General features: G+C 32.9%; 1 protein-coding gene across 2 annotated transcripts; it reads right to left on the bottom strand.

Moving 5' to 3' along the window:
- Positions 1-336: 336 nt before the first annotated feature.
- Positions 337-18895, bottom strand: LOC144835811 (MLX-interacting protein-like). 2 transcript variants are annotated; one of them, XM_078690906.1, is made up of 17 exons: positions 18456-18895; positions 15351-15457; positions 14762-14835; positions 14205-14336; positions 13499-13643; positions 10952-11056; positions 10503-10573; positions 8607-9732; positions 8116-8240; positions 7606-7675; positions 6885-6949; positions 6646-6675; positions 6314-6373; positions 5061-5248; positions 4618-4741; positions 4071-4200; positions 337-3712 (listed from the first exon to the last, which is right to left on the bottom strand). In XM_078690906.1, exons 1-17 carry the CDS (start codon positions 18794-18796, stop codon positions 3597-3599), a joined length of 3009 nt encoding a protein of 1002 aa, XP_078547032.1. In that variant the 5' UTR covers positions 18797-18895; the 3' UTR covers positions 337-3596. The 2 variants fall into 2 exon arrangements, with proteins under 2 accessions (XP_078547032.1, XP_078547033.1); XM_078690907.1 differs by having other exon boundaries at positions 8116-8225.
- Positions 18896-19072: the final 177 nt, after the last annotated feature.

Here is a 19072-nt window from a genome sequence, read left to right as displayed (position 1 = left end):
CCACTTAAATGTATGTTGAATTTGTGAAATAATTAGTATTTAAGGAAAATATCTCACTTTCTCGTGATTGGTGAATATGACCATCGGTAGACGTACTGTATGCAACCATGGACTATTCTTAAAGCTCTGTCTACACTATCAACTTTGTGACAAAAAAAATGTGATGTGCCCATATATGGACATGATGATGTCATATCACTACCATATTTGGCCATATCACCACCATATTTGGGCACACTTTTTTTTGTCGCCAAACTAGTTTGATAGTGACTACCAACAATGCAAGATTCGATTTGAACAAAATACCTTAGGATTGACAAGAACTCCACACAAAAGTCATCATTAACATACATTCTTTATTCAAATGATGAATTCATTCACATTCTCCTTTTTACAGTTTTATTTCTTTTAAATGAACTATACAACTAAACATGTATCCCATACATACATACACTCATTTTCTAAAGCTCTGTCTACACTTATCAAACTAGTTTGACAAAAAAGTGTGAAGTGCAGTGATATACCCAAATATGGTAGTGATGTGACATCATGTCCATATATGAGCACATCACATAAAGTTTGATAGTGTAGACAGAGCTTAACAAATATAAACATCACTAGAAAATGTTCAACTCCGTTTCCTTCACATCCCTTTTAATATCTTAAAATAAATAAGCTATATTAACAGTCCGCTAGTTGGTACTTGCTTTATATATTGAAATAACATGTAGGATATCTCAGTTACTGTACATGATTATTTTCCTTTATAAAGCTCTGTTTACACTATCAAACTTTATGTGATGTGCCCATATATTGACATGATGATGTCATGGCATTACCATATTTGGGGATATCACTACCATATTTGGGCACATCACACTTTTTTTTGTCAAATTAGTTTGATAGTGTAGACATAGCTTTTGACAGTATCAAAACAATTTAATTTATTATAACAAAATCAATGATTATACAGAAGTCAGAGCTATAGCATACATACGGAAACAGAAAATCACAAATTATTATTTTAGAAATAAATATCCTTAAAAGGCACGGGTTATTTGGCAAGATGTTATGCTTTTGAAACCACTAGTCTAATTTTGTAGTATGCAGTCTAATCACCTGATTCATCACCTGATCAATCTTCCAACACACCAGACGCTTTCACCCACGAGGTGTGGACATTGTCATTGGTCTATCTAGATAACATGACTTAAGCTCTGTCTACACTATCAAACTTTATGTGACAAAAAAATGTGACGTGCCCATATATGGACATGATGTCATATCACTACCATATTTGGGTATATCACTGCCAAATTTGGGCACATCACACTTTATTTGGTCAAGTTTGATAGTGTAGACAGAGCTGAATTGAATCAGACCATTTTCACAATATATTTATTTTGTTACAAATGTTGAATTTTTAAATTAATATCGTCCATAATTAATCAGCTCTATTCGAAGCTATATACAGTAACCATCAAACAAATTGTTAACTGGTTAAGATGAGGAAATTTGTGAAACTATATAGATTCTAAATCGCACGGTGATATACAGTTAATAGTTACACATTCAGAATGCAATACGAATCTAAGCTAACTGAACACAACTTTTGCATGAACCAAGACTATGTCCAGGATTCCTGTATTTTGATTGGCTAGTAATCTTATGAGTATTTATATTATGAATTTACATTATAAAGTAAAAACCTGTTTTTTGGAACATCCCTATATTAAGGGGACATTTCCCTGCCAAATTAATAAGGGGAATTATATAACACTATGATCAACCCCTATTCAGGAGACATCCCCATTGAAGGGTGTCCCTTTAATATAAGTGCAAATGGGGAATAACCTGTGAATTGCAGCCTACTGGGCTGAATTGTACACAGGTGTGAACGACACATACCACAACTCTCTTCGCCCCCAAAAAGTCCCTTCGTCTCGAGTGCTGCCACCAAATGGCGCCAGTTCATCTTTCCACAAAAATAACCATATTATTAATTATCATTTTTATCTTATTTACAAATCATATAAAGCTAGTTCATTAATACTACTGCCATCCTTGCATTTTAATTTCATTATAAATAATATTTATATTTAACACATTTTGCAATGCAGTATACACCAGAACAATATCAAAAGTCTGTTTGATCATGGAAGACGAACCTTTTTTTCAAAAACATAATTTTACATTTGGCAAAATGAAACATGGTCTTCCGTACAGAACAGTTCCATTAAATAAAAATATTCAAGGCACTTTTCTCAATAGTCAATACTGTTTAAAAGATTTAAATATCTATGGGTGGGTTGTGGGGTTGGGGGAGGGATAACAAAGTCATTTTATGGTTTATTATGTATAGACAGATCTTGTTGTTGTGTGTTATGTAAATATAATTACTGAATGTGATATTACGATGTAAGCTGAGCTGTGATGCATAAAATCATACTACTAATGATCTAAAGTGTTCACTTCAAACAAATTTATAACAAATATTAACATGATGTTTAATTTATAATTGAAAAATAATCTTATAACTATAAATTTTAGCACTAAAAGTTTTGTGGCCTAAATAAAAAATAACAAATTCACAACAAAAAACAAATCTTAATTGACACGGTGTGATATACTAGTCTAATTTGATCACACACATTATTAAAGAAAACATTACACAAATTGAAGTTGAAACAAATTTTAACTTTCTACCTGAGATATCTGCTACACTAAATGCAATTTAAACATTAAGTGTTCTGTATTTTAAAATCTTAACTCAATCATAGTTTATATAGTCTTTTACTATTTCAACCTTTTACTGTTTTTACATGTTTTCTGTATATATTTTTATCGTGTATTTGAACCTTGGAATACACATTTTAATTACTGTATTTAACAATAAATTTGAACTTGAACTTGCTTTGTATCACTATCAAATTTTATGTGACAAAAAAACGTGATGTGCCCATATATAGACATGATGATGTCATATAGGTTTAGAGTCGGTGGGTGTGCCAATAGATATCACATGGTGTTTAATGTCCAATCACAAATGAGAATGAAGGGGCTGGTACATAATTTACAGGACACATGATCAACATTAGTTATTAATTAATATTAAAATATGATAATATTGGATATACTGAAATTTAAAAATAAAACACCAGTTGGTATAAAAACAAAAGCCTTAACACTAATAATCAATATACACAATATAAGGCCAATGTTAGCAAAATCCATATTAAATATAATCTTAACAAATATGACTGCTTTAATAGAAAAGACATGTACAGATTTTGTCCTTGTTGTTGTGCCTAAAATGTGTGTCTATGAGATGTATAGAGTAAAATCTGAGTTGTCTAGTGTACAATCTACTTAGTACTGCTACAGGTTGTACAATTCTAAGGATAAACATCCTACTGTAGGCTTCTTCCTAAATCCTTTTTGTTGGCTTTTACTGCTTGTTAATTTACTAGTTAGACTGTCAAAGCTATGTCTATTATGTTTAGGCTGAGATGTTAGCTTAGTGTATGCTTGTGTCAGAATGTACTATACAGGTGCAAAGCATGGCTTTTCTTTAATCCTTGTTGACCGCATTAAAGTCATTGCATGTCGTCTTCGTCTTTGTTAACTGCTTTTGCTGCTTGTTGCGGCATTTGTTCCGGGTTGGACAAGATAGATGTTGTCCGGCCAAGCAAGGTGAGTGATGATAGTACAGCTTTAAAAAAAACAAATAAATATCAGAAAAAACATTTCTTAAGCTCTGTCTACACTATTAAACTTTATGTGAGAAAAAAAATGTGATGTGCCCATATATGGACACAATGATGTCATATCAATGGTTTCCTGACAACCCATTTCATCATTTTCTTGAATTATTGTACATTCTATTATATTTGTGATTTACTGAATAAATATTTGTATTTGTATCACTATCATATTTAAGCATATCACTACCATATTTGGGCACATCACACTCTTTTTGTCAAACTAGTTTGATAGTGTAGACAGATCTTTACTCTATTATGTATTATAACGGTGCATTGAAACTATAATAGGAATAATATTGTTCTTACTAGGCCTAAGGGCCAACAGTGAGCAGTGTTGATCAAGCCAGCTGAGCACAGTCCTCAACAGCTCTTCCTTACTGGATGTTGACACTACAGTGTTGAAAGATTCAAATAACGGCCTGATGATAATGCTGAACTGTGATATGCAAGTTAAGGTACTAACTCTATAAAACCAGACACCTGCAGGGTGGCAGTGGCGGATCCAGGATTTTGAAATAGGGGGTCCCTTGCAGGACCTAAAAATGGTGAAATGAAGGGCAGAGCTTGATTTTGATGTCCTATCTTTTGCATTACAATTTGCTACATTTAGGGGGAGGGGATCCGCCCCTGGGGTTGAGGTTCCTATTGGTGAGGAGTTTAATTAATACTGGTTTATGTTTAACAACGCAAGAGGCCTTAAGCATTGAATGGTCGCTTAGGATCACTAAACCAGGGGCCTTAGGCCTCTGTGTTTCACCACTGAATGTGGCTTCACTCATTAACAGGCCTATCTAGCAACTTGTCATGAAAAACAGACTTGTTAGCATCATTTCTTTATAATTGTAAAGGATACAATCCAAAATTTCCAGTTTTGTTTCGTTCTCTCTCTAACATAATCATCAAACATGTTCTGCATTTGATCAAATCTCTGCCTTGTAACTGGTACACCGCTTGCTGGTAACTGCGCTTGCGATTCACTAATTTACGGGGGAAAAAACAAATACAATGAATTACTAATCATAAGGATCAACCAATCAAATGGCAAGGCTAATGTGTTTTTTTAATTTTAATTTCTTTATTTGGTATTCAATGTTATAAACAATTATAAGATAGAAATATACAACAAGGAGTTATCCGCTAAGTTGCGGATAACTACTGATTTGTACACATTATGAAAAATAACGACAAAAAAATTAATGACTTATATCCACTTGGGTCCTATAACAAATTTACATAAACAAAATAAAGATTAACAAATTAAACAATAGCAAATGTTATATTAAAATTATCATTTACTTGATTGAGATGTTGAGGGCAGCAATTTCTTGTTTGAGTAACTCTATTTCTCGTTCATGCTGTATCCGTTCCTGCTGTAACTTCTTTGTATAATCCACGCCCTTTTGTAACATGGAAGCCTTACTAATCTTAGAACTTGGATTCTGATTAATTGATGGTATTAATGAATGGAGCATATCAAAACCAGACTGAAAAATAATAAAGTTAAATTTTAATGTTAAATGTAAATAAATAAATAAATTTTAAATAATAAAGTTAAATTTTAAATGTTAAATGTAAATAAATAAATAAATGTTAAATAATAAAGTTAAATTTTAAATGTTAAATAAATAAATAAATGTTAAATGTATTATTCTGGTCCTCAAGCTTAACTGGAAACTGAGGAAATTTGGATTATGCCCTCCACGGACCCACGGCAGCCAGCAGTGCCTACCAGATCAGCACACAGGGAGACGATCCCCTACTCTTTTCGAATAGTGTACCAAGTTCTTTAACGTGCACTACTAAGTACACGAGACCATCGGCTTTACATCCCATCCGAAGGATGATGCAATGAGGGTAAAGCATCTTGCCTAAGGATGCAATTAGTATGGTACAGAAAACCTCGAACCCATGCATATCACAGGCTAGTCTGATATTATCATTACACCATCACTCTCGGGTGGTAGTGTAGATTGGTGGTTAACACGCTTGTTTATCAAGGGTTTGTGTTTAAATCCTTTCATACAGCATTTTAGCCAAAAACTGAACCACTATCAACAGGCTTTATTTGAGGTTGTATTAAAACCTTTAAAATAATTAATAAAAACCAAATTTCCAACAAAACTATGCTTCAATAATAACAATTTATTCAGACTGCAAAGTACAACAAAGAAACTATTGTTAAAAAATCTGAACTTGGTTATAAAACATAAGAAACATCAAAACCAGACTGCTATATAAAGATACTATGGTAATAACATAATACTAGATATTATGTTGTTCACTTCAAACAGTTTCATTGTATCTTAAAGCTCTGTCTACACTATCAAAAATGTTTGATGCGCCCAAATATGGTAGTGATATGATGTCATTGTGTCCATATATTGGCACATCACATTTTTCTTGTCACATAAAGTGTAATTGATAGTGTAGACAGAGCTTTACATGTACATATGATCAACAAACTGAATCTAAACTAGATTTAGGGACTTACAGACAGTTTAACTTAAAGTTGTAGAGGTCGTATGAGTGCACTGTATCTACTCACTCACCTTGATATTAAAACGTCTTTTCTGTTCTGCTGATATGTGTGTACATGATTTCTTGAAATCCTAAATAAAAAAGAAAATAAACATTTAATAACAACGAATATAACAAATATTGTATATAAATAGATACATAAATAAATCAAAAGGCAAGTTACTGAAAAAAATGATAATGCTGTGGGTATCAGTGGAAAACAAAATAAAACAACCAGAAAAATTTGCAGAGCTTTCATTCAACACTAACCCTTCATTAGTGCAAGTGAGAATACTTAGATCGAAATAAATAAATATTTGTGATAATATGAATTTAAAGTAAATCAAAACTATATTCAAACTACCTTATCATCATCATCCCTGCTGCCATGTCCCTGAAATAACAACAATTTTTTCTTTTACAAACATATCATAGTACAAACTCTAATCAATATCACAAAAAACCAACACATATTTTGGAATTAGAAATAATGTTGTGATATTACTACAAACACTTGTGACATCATCATGTCCATATATGGGCACATCAAATTATTTTGTCACATAACCTTTGATATCAATTTAGAAATCTCAATCTTTCTACCTGTTTTAGATCCGTGGAGTCTGGCAAAATTGCAAGTGGGTTAATAGTTGTTGTTGATATTGGACCTAGGACAAATTCAAATCATGTTATAAAAATTAAATAAAATCAACCAAGGTTGGTACACACTTTATAAATAATCAGGTGCAAGACCTGAATGAAAGAGGGAGGTGGGGTGCAAACAGGAGATATACAAATGGTTTAAGTTCTATCTACACTATCAAACTAGTTTGACAAAAAAAAATGTGCCCAAATATGGTAGTGATATCACATCATCATGTCCATATATGGGCATCACAACTAGTTTGATAGTGTAGACAGAGCTTTAGAATTCTTTTGCTCTTTTTAAACCTTTTAAAGGAATTTTATCATTAATAGTGAAACAGTATTTATAAGAGGTTCACAAAGGAGGATATAAATGACTAAAACCACAACCATATGGCATACTAAGATATATTTTTATCATTTTTTATTGCGTTGATTTATTGTTTATTGAATGCAGCTGAGGCCCTAAAAAGCATTTAAAAACATTACTGAAAACTGAAATGAAGCACATTTTTTGGGCTACAAAAAGTTTTACAATTGTTACAATTGTAGGGGTTTCTAGATGAAAATTGGGTACAAAAATTGGCCTCTACCCACTATAACTATATCCACAACTAGGTATCTCCATTTACATGAATGTAAAAACAATTTAACTTATAAAATAAAAAGTGCAACTAACTTTTTGGAATTTTTGGTTTAGCTCCACTAGCAGGGTTGACCATATTTGATGTAGAAATTTTAAATATTGGCTAGAAAAGAAAAACGGTGCAAAGTTATCATTTTTATATTATATAAATTGTTGTACAAATGTTTATCTTTGCTACAGGGAATGTGAATATAATATATATAAAGATATATTGTCCCCCTAAAAAATTTTTTTTTTTACATTTTTTTATTGAATATGCAATTTTAATGTCACATACTAGTTATTCACTTTGACCAAAAACTTTTCCTGAAAAACATTTAATTTGAAAGCAAAAAATACTTAAATTGTCTGTCAGAAAATGGTTTTTGGTTAAAATTAACCGTTTCTTTTGTCTTTTTATAAGTGAAATAATTATTTATTTTTTTCTACAGAAGTGAATAACTTTAGTAAAACTGCAAAAAATGGCTTATTCAAAATCTGATTTTATTAATCTTTATTTTTCATGTTTTTGGGGGAAAATACATCTTTAATTTAATTACTCACTGTAGTACTTGTTATCACACAGGTTGAATTCATAGAAAGTTCACTTTTCAAGATCGTTGGAACTAAAGATGTTGTTGAAGTTTTAACAACACCAGTTTTGGATGTTGTCTCTGAAAAAGCACGTTCTGAAAATTGGTTATCACAAATATTTTTACCTTCTCAAAACACCCCTAGTAAGGGACATCCCTAGTAAGGGGACACCCCTAGTAAGGGGACACCCCTAGTAAGGGGACACCCCTAGTAAGGGGACACCACTAGTAAAGGGAAACCACTAGTAAAGGGACACCCCTGGTAAAAGGACACCCCTAGTAAGGGACACCCTAGTAGTAAGGGACACCCTGGTTAAACAAACAAGGGAACCCCATATTTATGGGACATCCCAAGTAAGAGAACACTTTATTGGGTGCTACTACTGTAGTTTTCTCCCAATTATAGAGTAATCTTCAATATATTCGTGTGTACCTACAAGTCCTAGACTACTTGCTACATACCCTTGTTGAGAAGCTGTGAAAGCAGGGCTGTAGTACTGTTACTACTACTAGAAGTAGAAGGACCTGGAGCAGGCGCTATCCGCCTAGTTGGAGGTTTACTCTTTGGTACCGTGAAAACATCTCTATGCATTACTGTAGTATGCGATACCGGTAACGGTAAGATAACCTGATGCGTAGATGCGGCAGGCAGAACTATTGAAGCGGTCGGTTGAGTAAATTGCACTTGTTGTGGCGCGGCCTGTTGCGGCTGCAGTACGGGAGCTTTCACAAAATGCGTGATCACAGGTTTCTGCTCCGCAGCCTGTGTCGCAGCTTGTTGTAATATTTGCACGGCACTTTTTGTGAAAATTGTCTGTGGATTATGCATGGTTACTTGGGGTGCGGAGAATGTCGGTTGTGTTAAACTGACTAACGTTCTTTGAGGCGCAACGCCCTGAAGGATAGGTTGACCTTGTTGAATGGTCAACTGCGAGTCCACGATAGGATTTAACAAGGTGACATTTTGTTGTTGTTGCGTAAGCATTTGGGTGACATTTTGAACAACGTTTTGTCTTTGCTGGTCTAATTGTGCCTCATCTTGTCGGAATTGTTCTACCAGCGACGCCGTGAACTCGTCTTTGGATGTATTGCCTAAAGCCTCTGTGATCTGTATTGGGTATGGTCCTTGGAATTGTCCTAAATCATTCACTTGTACTGTGTTATATAATGAAGCGTTATCGGATGTTGCAGAATTATTACTCAACATCTGAGAACTGTGACTTAAAATTTGCGAATTGCCACTTAACATCTGAGACCTGCCCAACACTTGTGGATTGCTATTCAACAATTGAGAGTCATTGCTCGGCATTTGAGAGGTGTTACTCAACATTTGAGAGGCGTTACTCAACATTTGAGCGTTGTTACTTGACATTTGAGAGTTGTTAGTTAACATTGGAGATTCATTACTCAACATTTGAGGGTCATTGCTTAACATTTGAGAGGCGTTGCTTAACATCTGTGTATTGAAATTGGAACCCAAGTTCTGATCTGTTTCAAGTGATTGCATAGAATGGTCAGTAGATCCAACTGTACTAATTGGTAGCAGCAACGAGGGCTCATAACGTCTTTGTTGTATCGATGGAAAATTCTAATAAAAAGAATGTAAAAACACATTAGAATCCTAATTTGTGTCATGAGGAAATTTCCTGAATTATCAGAATCAAAACGGTACTGTTTTTGGTCTACTAGCGTTCCTGTTCCTAAAAGTTATCCATTCATAGAAGCACTGATGAAGAAAGTCTATCCGTAGTGACTAATAGAGTGTGGTCCCGGGACTTACTATACTTCAGCTTTAGTTGATAGAAGATTAAAATGTTTGTTAGGGATAGAGTATACGATGTTTTACTACAGTGTATATTATGTATAAATCGTGTGTAAATTATATTAGATTAAAATTATCTCTTCCTTGTCTACCAAGGTTAAAACAAACATCCCCCACCCCACAAAACTCTTCTTTTTTTTTCAAACTAGAGACTACCTGTAGGCCTAGCAGAAGATGTGATGGCAAATAGCCTAGCCTTGCTCATGACGATTTATCTTATGTGGAAAAACAAACCCTCTGTCGAATTCCTTGAGCACTAAACAGGCTTAAGCCTTGTCTACACTATCAAACTTTATGTGACAAAGAAATATAATGTGCCCATATATGGACATTATGACATATCACTACCATATTTGGGCATATCTATCCATATTTGGGCACATCACACTTTTTTGTCAAACTAGTTGATAGTGTAGACAGAGCTTTAGTATCTACAGTACTTTATTCATCAATTTACAAAAAATAATAGTTGCAATTATTTTACATTTGGTATTCCTACATTAATTTCAGTAATCTAAAAATGATATTATGGCTACCTGCTGCTGAGATTCAGTTCCAGTAAAGACGAAAGTAGAGTTACTCTGAGCAAGAGATCGAGTCAAATCAGCTGAAAATGAAACAAATATCAAATCATAAATATACTACCATATAAACAAAACAGGCACAGAATAAATTCTAAATCGCCCAGTGATATACAAATTTGATATATAAATTTAATTAATTGATTCGAAATGATAAGATGGGGAAATCTGTGAGAATGAGAAAAAGTCGTCCCAACCGAGGTTGGAACGCGGAACCTTCTGCTTGATATGCAGATGTCCTAAGACCACTGGGACTTTCATAGTATTGTTCAAAGCCGATTGGATAGTGACTCTTTAACACTCTCAGCGTGGTACGGCGGCGGAACATCCGTTATTGCAATAAAAATTTAGCTACTGCAAAAGAATCAATTTGACATTGTTCCCTTAAAAGTTTTTTATAGTACCTTGAAATGGTTCCAACGTGTCCATGAAATCATCAAATGACGACTCCAAAGTTGGTTGTAACTGCACTAGCCCTGGCTGGATCATGTCGGCGTTGTTCATATGTGCTAAAAAAATTAAATATTATAATATATATAATATTTTTTTAAATGGTATAATAGTTCATTTTTCTTTATATATATACTGTTTATATTTATTGTTGGCCTAATTCACTGCTGGATTCTATCTAAAGCTTTGTCTACACTATCAAACTTTCTGTGACAAAACAAAATGCAATGTGCCCATATGGACATGATGATGTCATATCACTACCATAATTGGCCATATCATTACCATATTTGGGCATATCACTACAATATATGGGTACATCACACTTTTTTGTCAAACAAGTCTGATAGTTTAGATCTTATATTATAGTTCCATGTTTAGACAGAGCTTAAAGAGCCATACATTTATTTGATTTTTACCGAGTAGTTCAAAATATTTGAGTAGGCCTACTGTATACAGAGTAAAAAGCTCTGTTTAAACTATCATTATCAAACTAGTTTGACAAAAAAAGTGTGATGTGCTCAAGTATGGTAGTGATATGATGTCATCATGTCCATATATGGGCACATTTTTTATTATGAAAATTGCAAGTAAATATAAGTGGGCATGCACTCTTTCAAGTGTGGGCGTGTACTCTTTCAAGTGTGGGCGTGTACTCTTTCAAGTGTGGTCATCATAAAAGTACGGTCTCCACACAATAATGAAATATAAAAGTTCATGTGTAAATAGGTTATAACACATACTGTAATACTTAGCCTAAATGGGGCTTAAATTTGAGCTTTCATTGAATAAAATAAAATTGCTCCAATGTTAGTTCCATAAATGCTTTTACTATACAAGTGTACATTGCAGTCTTAATAGACATAAGCAGTTGGGATTTAAGTCTGAATGAGCCGAAACTGAGCTGCAACTTACTAGACAGCCAATCAAAACGGAGATCTTTAATCCTTATAAGGGAAAGATTAAGTTTATAGCCAACTAAAAATGATATGGGTATAACAACAAAGAAATGTATGCCTTATTGTGTTCATGATGTGGGAATAAAGTGTAATTGATTTAAATTGCATTGTAAATTGCTTATTTATTATGGTTACCAAAGCTTACTTACAGCAATGTAAAAAACAAAATACAAAGTTAGTGTAACCTGTAGGGAGTATGTATCATTACATTATTTTTAAAGCCAAAAGTTCATGTGACGCTAATAGTTTCCGGTTTGTAAAGCTCTGTCTACACAAACTAGTTTGACAAAAAAAGTCTGATATGCCCAAATATGGTAGTGATATGACATTATCATGTCCATATATGGGCATATCAATCACATTTTTTTGTCACATAAAGTTTGATAGTGTAGACAGAGATTTAGACTTTTTAGGCTTTTGGCTTGATTTTGAGTACAGTGGGATACCAAAAGGTTTCTTGAAAAGGTGCTACAGTATGTTAAAATTGGGCTAAGAAGAAGACATTAAAATGACTTTTAAGGTGGGTGGGGGAAGACTTAGAAAATGGGTGCTTCTGCCCAGCAAAATAACAATCACGAGAAGTTGACTGTATTATTTTCAAATTCCTGACATCATCCTATATTTAGGTTGATACAGGTTAACAAATGTTCTACTTTTCGAGTTATATCTCGCTCTTCGAGGAGAAAAGGCTATTGTCGGTTTATCCCGGTAAGCTAGGCACGAAATAGACTGATATTTTAAATTATTTTTTATTCAATTTTGTAAATTTTCTGTTAAGAATATGTGCTATTGATTTAAAAGCTCAATGTTCAAATATAGTTGACTAATCCTTGTACCTAAACACAGTACTTAAACCTAGAGCCTTGAAATGTTGACCTATAACAACTTCCACCTACTACATTGATTCTGCTATTATAAGAAAAACCACAAATTCATAATAGAATATATTATAAATCTGTCTGGTCCAACAAGCTTTCTTCTTTACTGTATTATTAAGATTTATACTTAAAGCTTTGTCTACACTATCAAACTTTATGTGACAAAAAAATTTGATGTGCCAATGTATGTACATGATGATGTCATATCACTACCATATTTGGGCACAATACACTTTTTTTGACTAGTTTGATAGTGCAGACAGAGCTTTAGAGCTAATATTAAAATAAGGATTATAACAAAAATTGTTCTGGATGGTAAATTTTCACCAGTTTCTGGCTATTGTAAGTTTTATTATTATATCTGTAGACCTCATATAAAAAGTACACCAACAATAGCAGTCACATGCCATATTTTAAACCAGATTTTATTCTGAGTTTGACCTTTAGATAAATGTAAATTTTAAATCAGACAAATATAATTCAGGACAAGATACCACAACCAGCATATTTCCTATGAAAATACTTAAAAAAAGAAAACAATCAAGGAAAACCTTAAGGTATGGTATTCAAAAATGATTTATACAGAATATATTTTTTATTAGGTTATGCCATATTTACATTTTACATATATTAAAAATGTTTAAGTTACATGTGATTGGCTTACCTAATTCCTTTGGATTTGGAAACGCAAATGGCTGGTTGAGACTTGAGAAGAGCGTGTCGTGGAAGTCCGCAAAGAAGGAATCCTCAAACACCATTGGTTCCTCATTATATATGTCAAACTTCATATTTTTTATTAACTCAGCATGCTGAAATAAAAACCAACAAGAAATTTTAAAGATGTATTGTCAGTCCCCAAAAAACATGAAAAATGAAGATTAATAAAAAAAATACTTTGAATATGTCATTTTGTAGTTTTAATAAAATTAATCACTTCTATAGAAAAACCAATAACAATGTTTTCACTTATAAATAAATAGTTAAATTCAACCAAAAACCCAATGAATGACTATTTTTACTTTAAATTACAGCTTTTCAAGTAAATTTATTTTTTGAACAAATTTTTGGTCAAAGTGAATAAATAATAAATATGTGATATTAAAATAGCATATTCAACAAAAACATTTAAAAAAATTAGTTTTTTTTACTCAGGGGGACAATATACCTTTTAAAGGTCTACCTTGTCATCTGCCATTTGGCAGGTCCATGACAGTCTTTTTCTCCATACTTCTCTATAAGTAGGTTATAATATTACTCTATTCTGGACTCTCTCCAATAAAACAAACACATGGAAAAATATCGGTTACTTGATTATCTAAAACATCACTCGTCTATTCATTTCAATTCCAAGAAACCAGAATTGCACTTACTTTTTTATCTTTATTGCTTTTGGCACTTGAGTCTATTTTCTTCTGTTGCATCATGAATATTCTCCATTTATTGTACTCACTAACTACGGTGCTTGGTGTACGTTTCCAGTATTTTCCTTCCAAAATGACTGCCTAGAAAAACAAAAAAACCAAAGCAGTATTAATCAATGAGTAAGCTTTTTGACACACTTTTTGTATAATTTGACTATCAGACAGACAGAATCTGGTTCAATTCCTAATTAGAACAAATCAAAGCTAATCAGCTGAGTGCTGGTTAAAAAATATCCGAAAAATTCATTACTAGGAAAGATAAGGTGGCCACCCTATAACACTATCCAAAGGCTATGTTCAAAAAGGGTGTAGGACGAATTTAATGGAAAAACCTCTGGGTGCATAGAAGTTGTTGATTCCCACTTTTGACGAAAATCTTGTGCCAGGATTGCCTTGACAAATTAATAAAAAAAAATAAATAAAGAAAGTTTGAAAGCCTTTAGAGCACAAGTTTTAGGAAGGTTCATTATAGTATGATTACAGTAAAACTTTAAACAGACACTAACCTCCGGTGCACTGTGATTGGTCTCTGTGAGTGGAGAGGCAAACTGACACACGATAGGTGGTCGACCGCCACGAACTAAACAGAAAAAAATGGGAATGCAATGTAGGTTCATACAATATAGTTATTAATAATTATAATTATTAATTATAGTAAATATTATATAGTAAATTATAGTAAAACCAAAAAAAAAAACCAGCCAAATTTAATAAAAGTTCACTTTGAAACAGTAGGAATTGTTGCCTTTGAAATAGTACTATAGGCATACACTGAAGCCCATAGTGTTAATCACAAACAAACAAAAGGCAAAGTATGGTTGTATATTTAATCATCAATTTTGTATTTATTTTATTCAACCTTATTTATTTTAGAGTACCTGTATGTATGGTAACAATCAACGGGCTCTCATGATGAATTATGATATCTGTCTGTGTGTGTTATTATTTTACCCATTCCAAAGTTTTATTTTTATTTTGATATAAATAAACAACTTGTGAGAAGAACTGAAAAATGTATTAAATTGGCTATTTCATACATGAAAACTAAACTTTGTGTACACAAACAGTAATAATGGTATTTACTACACTACTTACACTGCATATGCCATTCTCTCCATATTGCGTTGTTTAATCGGATTTTGTCCTTGGTAGACAATTTTAAACCTCTAAACCACTTCCACTTAGGCGATACAATCCTTCCTCTACAAAGAAATTGTTTTAAAAATCATAAAATAGGCTATTAAAACTTCATAAGCATTTTGCTTGTACAGTATACTGTTATTACAGTTAGTTCAACTACTACAGTAACATCTCCCAATACCGTGTATAGTGTAGACAGAGCTTAATGGTAACAAACTAGTTTGACAAAAACAATGTTATGTGCCCAAATATGGTAGTGATATGCTTAAATATGGTAGTGATATGACATCGACATCATGTCCATATATGGGCACATCACATTTGTCACAAAAATAGATAGTGTAGAAAGAGCTTTAAAAGTTTGATAGTGAAGACAAAGCTTTAAAAGCACATATGGAATACCAGAATTACCAGACATATTAGGCCAGCCCCAATCTTCATTCATTAAATATTCATTTAAAAAAATGAATTATTAAATAGCTGAAAAAATGTTTTAAATATCATAGAAAGAGTGCCAGCTGCAGGTGAACTATTTTCTCAAAGTCATTGAGAAGGTCAAACAACATAGACAGGATCCTGTTAATAATGTCAGATCAGCGGTTCCGCTTCAACAGTTTCACAGTTTCATTTTAATAACAACTTTATTAAACAAGAAATATTAAATAAAAGCAAAATGGAAAACACTGCAGCATGGTATAAAATGAACCTCTAGTAGAAACACCTCTAGTAGAAACTTGTCAGCATTTAAAATTCAACTTAGCAAATTAGGAAATGCAAATTAGGAATTTGTCCATAAATGCTAGTTGACAATTTCGAAGCCAGCTAATGTTTGCTGGTTATAGTCATTTAAAAATTAGTTACTTTTTAGTCTAGCAAAGGTACTTGAGGCCTGATCAAACCAATCTCTGTAAATTGAAGTTTACTAATATACAAACACAATATTTCTGTGCTTGTTGGATTTGGTTGCTCTTTTTGCTAGTTATATTTTGTAGAATTTTGTAGCCTAGCAAAGGGCAGTGGCATATATAGGATTTTACATTTTTTTTTTTTTTTACCATATCTAATGAGGGTGATCCATCTAGCAATTGCTGACCATTAGGGACCCTCAGAGGTTCACAAAACATATCCACAAGATGCTCTACATAAACCAGTCTTTGGGAGTGGAGTTTTTTTTTGTCCTTGTTAAGTTGGCTGCATTATTAATTGTATATTGGTCATATTAAATGATAGTATTAGACAGTAAACAAAAACAATGAATGATGAATTAATAACAATATATAGGTAGAATATTATTATTACAATTATTATTGTTATTTTGTACACAATTTAGTTTAAGTTTCCTTGTACTGTAAATAGGCCTATTGTTAAATCATTTTTTTTCTCTAACTTTTATTTTACTTACTCTGGACGTACCTTCATTCAAGAGTGTGCCACTGTTTCAAAAGTGTAGCTTCCAAATAAATTATTATTATTAATAATTATTATTAAATGTTAAAAGTGACAATGGGTCATGGTCAGCAGAGGGTCATGGTCAACAGAGATTAATGAAATAAAAAACACAGGAAACTACAAAAGCTTAGATGTCTGCGCTAGTTTTATACACTTGTCCAAGCCTACTTATGTCTCTAAAGAGGTCACTAGCATGTCATAGTGGTTATGATATTCAGGATGTACATAGGTGCTTCAAACAGTACTCCCCTTTATTTATACTTGCCACATTAAAAAATAGTTTAATATTAATCACGTTATTGCATGTAGACTAATTCTTAAAATTATTCTTTTATTTTATAGTCCAATAATTTATCCCTGTAAAATGGAGTACCAAGAGTGTGTTGAACATTTTTTAGCTGTGTGACTATACCAACCCCCTCCATGCCTGACCCACACTCCCAACACGAAATTAAACTCAAAACCTTTTTTACTTTACTTCCTCATATATTAAGATTATTCTATTCACCCCAACCTTCTGTACAAGCTTCTGATAGCAATAATAATGTTTAAATATTTATGAGGAAATCTTTTCCAAACAAAGAAAAACGTATAAGAATCCAAAATGTGAGTTTTGTGAAGAACAGATTTTAACAAACATGATTTAGCACCAGTCAGTGTTGTTAAGCACAGCAATGTTTACATTCATAACATCCAATCAGTGGATTAGACTTTTAACTACTCTACTCATGTGGAATGTGGGTGGTTGTTGTGATTTAATATTTTGGTAATTTTCTTTAGCTTGAAAGTACAGCATTAAGCTCTGTCTACACTATCAAATTTATGTGACAAAAAAATGTGATGTGCCCATATGGACATGATGATGTCTATATCACTACCATATTTGGGCATGTCACTACCATATTTGCGCACATCACACTTTTTTTGTCAAACTAGTTTGATAGTGTAGACAGAGCTTTAGAGTAGTAGTCACAATTTAATCCAGGGTATGAGAAATAATCTAGGGCATGGAAAATAAGGAAGAACCATCAGGCTGCAGCACATAAAAGCTGGGTTAATCTTGTACGTCTTTAGGATAACATTTTACAACAAAAATTTATTTTACAACGTTCTATTTAGAATTGCCAATCAGCTCTCTAAATATAGTCCGAGTCTTCAGGAGTTAAGCATCATTAAATACACCAGAAAAAGGATTGAATTAGAATAGAATGTATTTGCTAAAATTACTATTAATTGATTATTAAACCTGGCTATAAAACTACGCATATGCAAATAGCTTGATTACGCGAAGAACGTCATTGCACAATGCATGATGGGAAGGGTTTGTATGCGTATAAATACAAACAACATGTCCATATGCATTATGACGCTTGCTCCCAATCCCTTCCCACCATGCGACGGCATCCCATGCGACACGCATGCTATTTACATACATACAGTATTATTGGCCCTCTATTGTATCTAGAGTAGGAGCTCTAGGCCTTGTACTTGATAGTAGGCTAGACGGCTGTGAATAAATTATTATATCAGTCTTTTATAATAAATAGCATAGGCCTATCATATTATTATTATTATTATATAATTATAATAGCACAATATTTTGTCTCTTACCCGTTGTAGGCAAGACTCAAACATTCAAACAACTTTGAAAATGAAGACTCTATCTCGTTGGCAGAACAATTTTTATTCTCCCCAAACGAATAGCTAGTTGATGGATCTTTATTAGCCGAAACAAAATCGAATCCAACTTTGTCTTTTTTCTTGCCTCGGTGAGGGTCACTGACCATAAAATGCCCGGAGTGGATTTGCTCGTCGCAGCCAGGTTTTGGCCCTGAACTGCTTCTTGATCGCAATTTCATCCGTTCTTTTTCCTTATAGTTTTGATCTTCCTCTGACCCTTGCATAAGTTGCAGCTTGCCATTGGCATTCAATACATCATCCCTAGCCATCATTTGCACAATTAAGCTGATTTTCAATAGAAAAACAAATAATTTAGCTATCCAAATCCAGTATCTAAATTCGCCATTTCAGCACTTACGAAGTGTTTTCCATCCACACACGAATTGCAAAAACATGAAAACAAGATGATCGACTGATGATGACGTCACGTTGAACAACAGGGGGCGACAAACAACTTAATGAAGAGATCATAAAAAGAGAATTTATTTTGGTTTTTTTTGTACAAGTATTCAAAAAAAGGAATTAAATTTTTATTATTTTATCCATTA

This window comes from Antedon bifida, chromosome 2 (genome assembly GCF_963402885.1).
Source record: "Antedon bifida chromosome 2, ecAntBifi1.1, whole genome shotgun sequence".
Lineage (NCBI taxonomy): Eukaryota > Metazoa > Echinodermata > Crinoidea > Comatulida > Antedonidae > Antedon > Antedon bifida.
The sequence above is the reverse complement of the archived record's forward strand: the minus strand, read 5'-3'. Positions and strand labels throughout refer to the sequence as shown.

Coding starts and splice junctions, on each gene's coding strand:
- LOC144835811 (XM_078690906.1), bottom strand. CDS start 18,796: ATGATGGCTAGGGATGATGTATTGAATGCCAATGGCAAGCTGCAACTT. Junction 6,374..6,645: donor GCAGGGATGATGATGATAAG/GTAGTTTGAATA, acceptor TTTTTTATTTAG/GATTTCAAGAAATCATGTAC. Junction 5,249..6,313: donor AAAGACGTTTTAATATCAAG/GTGAGTGAGTAG, acceptor ATTATTTTTCAG/TCTGGTTTTGATATGCTCCA.